At 44.0% G+C, this 10,470-nt stretch overlaps 2 protein-coding genes across 15 annotated transcripts in view; one reads left to right on the forward strand and one right to left on the reverse strand.

Annotated features, from left to right (window-relative positions):
- FIRRM (FIGNL1 interacting regulator of recombination and mitosis) overlaps nt 1-8,899 on the reverse strand; it is a 36,876-nt gene extending 27,977 nt beyond the window's left edge. For 8 of the 14 annotated variants that reach the window (XR_012125312.1, XR_012125311.1, XM_073222133.1 and 5 more), the window contains exons 1-7: nt 8,213-8,899; nt 5,776-5,815; nt 4,572-4,660; nt 3,053-3,157; nt 2,429-2,569; nt 1,526-1,715; nt 86-170 (exon numbers count right to left, since the gene is read on the reverse strand). Coding sequence is in view for 9 of the 14 variants with exons in the window: in XM_073222133.1 (XP_073078234.1) it covers nt 86-170; nt 1,526-1,715; nt 2,429-2,569; nt 3,053-3,157; nt 4,572-4,660; nt 5,776-5,815; nt 8,213-8,869 (1,307 nt within the window). In the remaining 5 variants the exon portion in view is untranslated. Of the gene's footprint in view, nt 1-85; nt 171-1,525; nt 1,716-2,428; nt 2,570-3,052; nt 3,158-4,571; nt 4,661-5,775; nt 5,816-8,212 lie in introns of those variants that run through there. The other 6 variants (XM_037024079.2, XM_073222128.1, XR_012125315.1 and 3 more) reach the window with 5 other exon arrangements.
- Nucleotides 8,750-10,176, forward strand: METTL18 (methyltransferase 18, RPL3 N3(tau)-histidine). The gene has a single exon (XM_017679355.3). It carries the CDS (start codon nt 9,011-9,013, stop codon nt 10,130-10,132), a length of 1,122 nt encoding a protein of 373 aa, XP_017534844.3. The 5' UTR covers nt 8,750-9,010; the 3' UTR covers nt 10,133-10,176.
- Nucleotides 10,177-10,470: the final 294 nt, after the last annotated feature.

A 10,470-nucleotide genomic window follows, 5' to 3' on the forward strand; every position in this document is an offset into this window, starting at 1 on the left:
AGTAAGCATTATACACACCCATACAAAAACTTTGCAAGATTTTGGACATGGAAAATGTATTACAAAAGTTTTTTTAAAAACTTACTTAATTATAAATTTCCAAGTATTGGCATGAAACGCATGGTCCATACTGGAAATGACAGAGCAGATATCCAACAATGAATGAATAACTACAAAGAAATAAACAGAACTCTGAAGACATTCAAATGTCACATGGGCTGAGTTTCTCCAACATCTAACAGCTATCTATTGAACAATTTTAACATTTGTTAAAATACCTACTGCATTTTGAAAAGAACTTCTTGAAAAGCCTTACTGATAATAAGTGTCACACTTTTAAGGTTTTCATAAATTGTAGAAAATTAACTTTTGAAGTTTATTCCTACTGTGTCACCTAAATAAAACTGAAAATGTTCAGTGAAATGAAAGTGGTGCCCTATTATAACTAACATATTCTACAGATACTCTAACCTGAAATGACAAACTGCTAAGGAAAGAAAACCCCGCAAAGACTTAAATGACTTTGCATAGCACCCAAGGAAGGCTTCTAGCCTGCCTGTGGTAGGTTATTTGCAGGAATGGCCACAATACCCACTCCTGTGTCTATACCCTTGGGCAATGTCCGTCCACACTGACCCTGGGCTTGATGTGGTTTGGCCACCAGGAAGCAATAAAGCTAAGGCAGCAGAGCCTTGGAAACGCCCGCACTCTGGGGCTGATTTTGTGCTGCTCAGAAGCCCTGATGCCACCACCGGGACACTGAGCCTGCCTGGAGTGGGACCCACCATGGCTGGCAAGATGTTTCGGCCTCGGCCAATCTCCGGCTGAGGCCGCTGACCCCACACGTGCAACGTCACAGCACGTAGGACAGACAGCTGTCCCAGGGGAGCCCAGCCTACATTCTGACTCACAGGATCATGAGTAGATAAGAGCGGGTGTCCTGATCCAACACATTTTGGGGCAGTTCATGAAGGAGCAAATGGTTCTGATACACAAACCAACGAACTCTCCTTATACTGAAGCTGGACGCAATCACAGCCTCCGCCCTTACAGGTCACAGCACTGCTCCTCCAACTGGGTCCCCATCCGTCAGCGAGTGAGGGCAGGAACACAGTGGCCATCTGCCGATTCCGCCATGGCTCAGAACAGAGCCTATCACGGTGGGTGGGTGTTACCTCGCGTGTAGTGTGTAAATGTGGATGACACAAGTCTGTCTCCCAGGAAGGAACGCAAACTTCCTTTCCTACTACATGAGCTGTGGTCTAAAAACTCAAAGGAACCTGCCTCAGAATCTGGGCCCTTCAGAGAGTATAAAGTTGTGTGATGTTCTGTTAATCACTGTGGAGAAATTTCCTAAGGCATCACATGTCTATCTTACAAATCCTAAAATTTAGATAAAAAACTTGTCATGTAGGATTTAAATTTTTTTAGTCATAATGAGTAAGATTATCATGAATCATTAGATAAAATGTTGGATTCAGTAATTTAACTGACAAGCAATGTATCGTCAATCTATACCACGTACCAAAGAGCAAGTCCTCGGACCCACCTGCCGCCGTACTCAGAGTGCCGCCGCTCTCGTCTCCTGAAGGGCCCACGCAGACCATATCCAGCAGCTCCATCAGCTGCTTTTGGAGAGAATAGGCCTCCTTGAAGAGAGCTTGGAGGAGGTCTGAAACGAGGTGTAAATGTCCAGAATAGACAGATTCACTATTCTGATCACAAGTTTAAAAAAAGAGAGAGAAAAAAGAGCAAATCATAAGCAGCATAAGAGCCAAATTACTTTAACTCATTCTATCAGAGCTCTTAAATTTAACACTTTTTACCAAGTCACATAACTCACTCATTACACAAATGCTTAATAAACATCCACATACAGTGTACTTCAAGAGATGTAGGCATGAAAAAAACATGATTTCTGACCTCAAAGGCCTTGCAGTTACACAACTACTGGGGAGCTCCGCGACACCCGGTCAGTGACCAGGACTGACCCTCACTCGGCCGACAGATGGCAGCACAAGGACAGGGTTTAGGCCCTGACGCTGCCCCAGGAAGGCAGACACGGACTAAATAAGGGTCAGTGTCCCTTACAGGCACCCGACCACCAGGGAATTCATGTGATCCACCAATGCCAGGACAGAACGATTTCAGGATCCCTGTGACCCGACACAAATCCTTATCACTTCTTTCTTCATAAAGAGGGAACGGGATGAAACAACAAAGAAACCACAAAAGCCCACCATTTACAACTTCCTGATAACCACTTATTTTGAAAAAATACTTATCTAAATGCTATTCGTTCTATGGAAAAAGTCCATTCTAATAACATAGGATAAAATGCAGACTCTTTTATACAAACACTATTTCACTTAACCACCCTGTCCACGGACGCTAGGCCATTTCAAGTGTCCTGAGATCCATCACTCACCTTACAATGTACAAATGTACTTTTGATTACATGAAGGACTGAGGAGGGCAGACTATTGATACTCTCCAGAACGATGGATTCCTGGGTGGCACAAACATGCTGAACGCATCCTGAAAGAGCTCCTAGTAGCTGCACCATTGTCTGGGAGTAAAGAAAGAATTTTCATTCAGAATGTTTTCTGTGCGTCGAAAAGGCATCAGACACTATGGTGGGTGCTTGGGACACAGCAGAATGCAAAATGGGTCCTATGTTCCTCCTCCACAGAACTTCAGTCTACCAGAACTACAAATACCAGGACAACTGCTAGCCATTTGGTTAGGGAAAAAAAGAAGTTGGAATCCTAACCCACACATCAAAGCACACGACAGGCATTCTACACATATGCTCTGAAATTATAGACAGAGCATGCTATCTTGACTATATGTCTCCCATACAAGTTCAGATATTCACTCAGCACAAATGTGTATAAAAAACTCAGAATTTATGTTTTTGCCCTTCCTATCTTTAATTCTATCAACTTAATTCCAGCATGGGGCCATTATATAAAGAACATATATCGGTACAAAAATCTTCACACTCTTTAAGCTCCTTCCCCCACCTCCCCTTCTATTACATTGAACATACTTGTAAAATATTCCTTAGAGTGGTCTGGATTTCTACGTTTTGGCTTGATAATCCTCTAGCTTGACTGGTTAATTCACACATCATGTCATCAAATAATTCCACAGTCTGTGAATACGAAGCAGGTTATAAACAGGAGAAACAGAAATCACTGGAAAAGGAACTAAGTAAAGAAAAAAGTCAAATGATTTGACTTTCTATTCGTATCAGCCATGGGATATTGTCAAGCTTACCTGCACCTAATAAATATATACACATTGACAAATATATAAGTAAACATACATACATACATATATATATGTAAAGTATTTCTATATACAATCTCTTTAAAAAAAAAACGTCAGACAGAAACTGGTCTTCCTTTTCTGTGGTTTGAATCTACTTAATAACGTCCATTAAAGAAAAAAAAATCAAAGTTTATTGTTTTGGTGATATAACAAAGGAAAAGGCTAGTTTTTACACAATATGAGATGACAATTTTAACCATGGCCATTCCTACAGGTATTTACAAGGTACTTTCTGGCGGTGCTGATGAATTTGTGCTGAATTCCCTGTTCACTTGTATTCAACCAAGTTCCCCTGTGATCCACCCAAAATAGTAAAAATACCTTCCCTTCCTGGGTTAGAGGCACAGCAAGTGCCTCAGAACTAAGTCGCTTTGTGAAAACTTAACCAGCCTAAGACCTTAATAACCAGATCTTGCACAACTTAAATGGCCTAAACCTTGCAAAAATAACACACAGCCAACAACACAAACAATCGAGGAGGATATTGTTTCCCACAACCTCTTAACACTCAAAATTCTTCTTTTCATCTCTTTAATAGCTGGACCTCTTCCTGGTGGTCAAGAACAAATTCTAAGAAACTCATTAGATACAGAACAACTGAGTAAATATGAGTAAAAGGAATGCAGATTATTTACTTAAAAACTAAACCTTGAAATCAATTCCAATAAAAATTATCATTAAAAAATGCTTCATTTTGGCAACAAAGTACCTTTAGCACTCTCAGTTAAAACAAAGTTAGGACTGTGCTTTTCAGCGAGAAAAGTGTAATGTGTATCTAAATGGTAACTGTGGTCAGTACATTTACTGTTTTCTCTGAGTTGGTCTATTTTATCAATCCAGTTTTTTTTAAAGAGTTACTTAAGAAATTTTGGCACCATTTTTCACACAGTGAAAATCACAATTATTAACAAACTCTCAGAGAAGATACAACAAAGGGGCTATTCAAATTTTCATTTCATTAAAATATAAGAGGATATTAAATTGGCTACAAATAATGCATATTCAATTATAAAAGATCCATACTAACGAAAAATATAAGTTTTTGATCACCTGGTGATCACATTAATACCATCCTATTCTCACATAAGATCTATTATTACTGCTTTATTTGTATTTCAAATATGTTGGCTACACTGCAGGAAAAAGCCACAATTAAGAATAAATGATCTAAAACAGGCTAGACTTCAGCAGCCTTCCTAACACGCAGGCTGACTGAGGTGCTAACAGTCCAGTACCTTTGGCAGCACTTGTGAGAACAAAGTGTCTTCCAGTGTCAGGTGGTTCATATGAGGTAAAAACATTTCCACAATAACTTTCAGAATTTCTATAAAGCAAAAGAGTAACATATTTTGTAGAAATATTAAGTCATGACAGCCAAGAAAGACCACTGCCCTCTTCCAAATGCAAGAATGTGTAAGTACGACCCACCCAGAGCTCTGTACAGTTTCAAATGGTCTATTCTACATAGAGAAACTGTTAAGTTCTGAAATAATAGCCAAAAAACCAAGACTGAACCCAGGAGAAGGAGAGACCCATACATCTAGCCATATGAGAATAAGTTAATGGATGGCAATGATCTACTATCATTAAAGTGACTTCAGAGATTACTTAAAACCATGAAAAAATGTTCACAATACTTTGAGGATAAATGAAAAAGGATCCAAAGTAGTATAATCCCAATTCTAGTACAAATAAATGTGTAGATACACAGAATAACAGACAGGCTGGCAGGAATATACAGCATCAAGATGAGAATGTCTGTACCAAAATCTTAACCATTTTAGATTAATGGATGCTTAATTATCTTTCCTGCTTTTGTGCATGTTTCAAATTTGATACAATGAGTAACTCTCATACTCAGGATAAAAAATAATTGTTACTAAAAAAAACTAGACCCCACCAGGCAACACAGCTTCAAATTTACAAATATTCCACAACCAAGTGCAATGTAAACAGAATCCATGAACTGTGCAGACCAGTCTTAACCCTCCACCTCTTCTCCTAACTAAATAAATCACATCAAATACAATGAATGAACAAATAAAGACAGAAAGTCAACTTTTTCCACAAGACAAATCTGTCACCACCTAAGCAATCAGCTTTTCGTAACTGAGAAAGTATTTTCTAACTGACACTTAATGCAGTTGAGGCTGAGGGTTATTAAGCAGGCTGGGAATGTTTTACATATGTCTAACCAGTTTAACAGTTTAAATTAACACTTCAAATTTACTGTGTGCTTACACATGCATTATCACACAAAACACTTTTGTATCTATCTAAAATGGAATTTTAAACTTTTTAAGCACTCAAATTTGGAATAATTTGGTCATTAAGTAAATGAAGTTTCCACAGACTGTACAGGAAGATCAACAGAAGGGAATAACATGAAGATGTGTGGGATTTAGACCTTAAAGGAAACCGTGCAGTAAGACTACTTACGAATATGCTCCATCCAGTTGTCAGAATGCTGATACATAGAGTAAAAAAATTAAGGAAGATACTAGTATCACAATTATAGGATATTCACTATTTACTAAGAATAAATGTACAAAGGACCCTTCTTGAAGCTGAAGCAGTGATCAGTAAGAGACTGAATTTAGGCTCAAATTACTGGCTTAATTTTTTTTGCTTTTAAAAACATTTATTAGGTAAAAGCAAAGAATACAATGAAAATACTTCAAGGAAATATCTTCAAAATTGCTCAGAGATAAACTTGCCTTTTCAAATTAGCTGTAGCCACAACGCATTTTTGAAAGATGAGAAACTGCTGTAATAATCTGTGGATTTCTGGTTTCTACAACAGGAAATTTCCTCTTCCTCAGTGTGTCTACAGTACTCTGAGCCCATCTTAAGCCATTCATCACTTGCTCTTTTCATGCTTCCTGCACACCCAGGTTACCAACCTTCAGACTGAGGCTCTTCTCACACAGCGGCAGCTTACAGACACACGTCAATAAATTATCCTACGTTCATTACACAAGTGACCACGTTATAAACTACATACTCATATACCATCCAGATGTTGTACTGTAAAAAATGATAGTGTTAAAGAACGTGTCACTACGAAAAATAAACCATAACCCCATTACACTAATACAAGAACTGATTCTCCTGAAATCTTACTAACAGAACAGAAAAATTTCAGTAAAGGCCAAAAAATGCCTAGTCTCTTTCAAAATGAAACACAACTTATGATTATGTAGACATGCAGGTAAGACTGGAAAAGAGTATGTAAAATACAAAACATGAAAATAATTATGTTTGGGTGTTGGGATTGAGGATTTATGGAAAACTTTTCTTTCATTTGTCAAAAATTACGTTGAAGGTAAAATACAACCAAAAGGTGGGGGAAAAAATTGTCTAATGAGACCTTCAGACATTTTGAAACATGACAGCATTTTTAGCCCTTAACTGAATGCTGAGATGTGCCAGACTCTAGTCTAGATGCTGAAGATGATACAGTGAAGACAAAATGCCTGCCTTTGTAAAACTTACAGTGCAGGTGACGAAAAATGAAAAACAAGCTAATTTCTGTTAATAGTAAAACTGTTCTTTAGAAAACTGAACAGGGTAATGTGATAAGCATGTTACAAACTGGAGTTTTGGGGTGACTACTTAAGATTGAGGGCTCTGAAACGGGCTCATGGAGGAAGTGACATATGAGCCGAGACCTAAATAAGATGATGTACAAAGGGCTGGAAGAACTAGGCTGAGGGGTCAACAAGCATCATCGTGAGACAGGTGAGCTTCCCGTATCTGCAGATAAGGTGTGATAAGCTAGGCAGGAGATGACAATGCTTACATCACAAGGAGCCCAGCCCTCAAAGGTTAAGTTCGGATTTTATCCTCATTTTAAAAGCCAATAGGAGGTGATTTAAAAAGGAAACGACACAATAGTATGTTTTCCACTCTGAGTTTTTTTGGAGTCAATTATAGAACATGAGTAGAAGCAAGGAAACTATTAACAATAGTCCAGGTGAGAAGAGGTGATGGGGTTTGGAACAGAGCAGCAGCAACGGAGATGGAGGGAAGTGGATGGATTCAGAAACAACTTGCTGACTGGATGTGAGAGAGAATTAAAGGTTTCAGCTGGGGAAGCCACTTATCTAAATGAAAAAAGCGGGAGGACATGTTTGGGTCCTTGGGGAAGTTTGAGATGCAAAATCAGGTGGGGATGCTGACTTGAAATCACCGAAGTCCGCTCTACAAGCTGTGTTCCTTATCCTTGCTCCCCCAAACCCTCACACCCCGCATGGTACATATTCTGTACTTTTAACTGTTGGCAGTAGGAATCGAAAGCCAAATCCTGAGAACAGCAATTCCGCACCTGCAGGACGGCTAAGGGCGCGCTCGGGCACCTCCGCGGGATCGTGCCAATGCCCGGGTCACGGACTTCTCCGCAGCGCTGATTACACCTGGCTTTAGCTGTAAAAACCTGAGACTCTCGGGGAGTGTTGTTTTCGGTGTAGCTTTACGTTGAAGGTGAGCTCAAAGATGTAACTTTAAAAGGTACCTTTGACAACGAAGGGCTAGGACCCCAGACACACTTTCAACCGCAAAGGAAGCTACCGAAAACGGCCTGCAGCGGACGAGGCGGTTAAGTCACCGCAACCCAGGGGGCGAAGGCCGGTTGGGCAGCAGCTCCTTCCAGCCCGCAGCTACGGAGAAAGGCGGAGGGCCGGGGGCACGTCCCTTTCCGAGCCCCTCTGCAGCCTCGGCTCCGGGGAACCGCGGCCTTCCGCTGCCCCTCAGCCCGAGGCGCGCGCCCGGGCTCCCCACTCGGGCGTGCGAGCGCCGGCAGTCTCGCCCCGCCGAGCCCAGGCCCCGCTCGCCTCGGGCGCGCCCGGACCCGCCCGCGGAGGCCGGAGAAGGATATCAGCAGCTGGGGCAGGACGGAGGGCAGCTCCCGGCGGCACAGCGCCTCCGGCCAGCTCCTCACCTCCCCGAGGGACACGGCGCTCGCCGGCGCCGCGCGCTCCTCAGACATGCCGCCGCCGCGCCCGAGCCCCGCCAGCTCCCAGCCGGACCGGAAGCCCGCCGCCGGGACCGGAAGCTCGCCGCCGAACCGGCAGGCCTTGCGAGCTCTCCGCTGGCCGCCCCCACTAACCACAGAGAGGAGGCGGCTTGTCTGGCACGCGAAGGACTCGACTCGGTGGTGCGCGCTCTTCGCGCGGAGGCTCCACGTGTTGCCGGATTCTGGGCGCCGAAGGCCGGGAGCCGGAGGGCCGCGAGCGTCCCCAGGCCTGGTTGGCCCTGCACGGGACGTGGAGGCTCCGGGAGCGCCCGGCCCTTGAGGGGCAGGCCGAGTCGGGCTCGAGCTGGGCCCGCGGGGAAGGGGGCCGGGCGGGCTCCGTGGACAGGCCCCACGCGCCCTGCCGCCTGCAGGCTGGCCACGCGCCCGGCCCTCGTCGGAGGTGCCGCCCCAAACTGCGGCTTCGCGGCCCCCGGGTGCCCGGGGCGCAGGTGTCCGCGGACGCTCACCCGCGGCTGCCCGGGCGAAGAATGTGAAAGGGGCGGAGACCTTCCGAGTCATTTGGAAACATCTCTGAGTATTTGTAACTGCAGCGCCAACCGAACTAATTGAATAACTGGGGCAGGTTACGCGTGCGCCACCCGTCCGTCCAGAAGTTGAATCTTCCTTCGAATTTAAGGATTGTGTGCATTTAATGGCAGGATGACTTTCCAGTTTAATTTCACCATAGAAGGCCATCTGGAGAGCGAACTATCGCCCCCTGGAGATGGAGCCCTGGCCCTGGATTCCTTACAAGAGCCTCCAGTCTCAGAAAGCCAGAAAGGTAACCACAGGGGCAGAGAGTGTTGTGCAGAACGGTTTGACCCACCTCGGGATCCTCTGCGGCCGAAGGCAGCGGGAAGGGCGGCCCCCTCCCCAGACGCAGACAGCGCCCTGAGGGCACCTAACAGCTGGGGTGACGCGGAGCCACCTGGGACACAGCCCCGCTTGACAGCAGGTGCCAGAGAGCATGCTCTGCCTAAAGACCTAAAGAAGGTGTTAGAAAATAAAAGGGTGGAGAGGCTACCAGGTCCCCAGCCCGCTGACGGGCCAGCAGCGAAGGCTGCCCTGTTGAAGGAGAACCCTGCTGGGGAGAGCGCCGCTGCCGAAGGCCTTTCTGCTCACTCTGATCTAATTCCAGGTGTTTATGAGGGAGGCTTAAAAATATGGGAATGTACCTTTGACCTCCTGGCTTATTTCACGAAGACCAAGGTGAAATTTGCTGGGAAAAAGGTGCTGGATCTTGGCTGTGGGTCAGGGTTGCTGGGTGTCACTGCGCTCAGGGGAGGGGCCAGAGAAGTTCACTTTCAGGACTACAACAGCACCGTGATCGACGGAGTGACCTTACCGAATGCAGTGGCCAACGCCACCTTGGAAGACGAAGGACAGGGTGTAAACAAAGCAGGTTTGGAAAGGTGCAGGAAATCAGAAGGGGCACAGAAACTACGTAAGTGCCGGTTCTTTTCTGGGGAGTGGTCTGAGTTTTGTAAGCTCGTACTAAGCAGTGAAAAACTCTTTGAAAAATACGATCTCATCCTCACTTCAGAAACCATTTACAATCCGGATTCTTACGGTTCTCTGCACCAAACGTTCCTTAGATTGTTAGATGAAAATGGAAGGGTGCTTTTAGCCAGCAAAGCACATTATTTTGGTGTAGGCGGAGGGATTCATCTCTTTCAGAAGTTTGTAGAAGAGAAGAATGTATTTGAGACTAAAACTCTTGAAATAATTGATGAAGGACTGAAGAGATTCCTAATTGAAATGACTTTTAAGCACCCTAGTTAATGTCCGCTGCATGCCGTGATTGGAATAAACAGAATAACCAGAAACGTTGAGTGTTCTATTTCTGCTTTGCTGCTATTTTTCCTGATAATAATGATGTTTGTTTGGTTTTGTTTATCCAAGAACAGACCAGCTAAATGAGCAACCTTACACTTGCTGGGTGAGACCAAGAAAATAGGGTCCCTGAGCATTTGTTGAGATCTCTGGTCATTTTGAGGAAAGGTTCCTATTTTCCACCTTTGTTCTATTTGACCTTTCTCCCATTGTTAACATTATATAAATTTGTTCCCAGGAACACCTGCCATTTCTTTCTCAAGTGTGAATTCCTTCCCAGTCTTTGT

This window comes from Manis javanica, chromosome 14 (assembly GCF_040802235.1).
Source record: "Manis javanica isolate MJ-LG chromosome 14, MJ_LKY, whole genome shotgun sequence".
Taxonomy (NCBI): domain Eukaryota; kingdom Metazoa; phylum Chordata; class Mammalia; order Pholidota; family Manidae; genus Manis; species Manis javanica.

Bases quoted from the DNA above. Each gene is read 5' to 3' on its own strand.
- METTL18 (XM_017679355.3), top strand. From the start codon at position 9,011: ATGACTTTCCAGTTTAATTTCACCATAGAAGGCCATCTGGAGAGCGAA.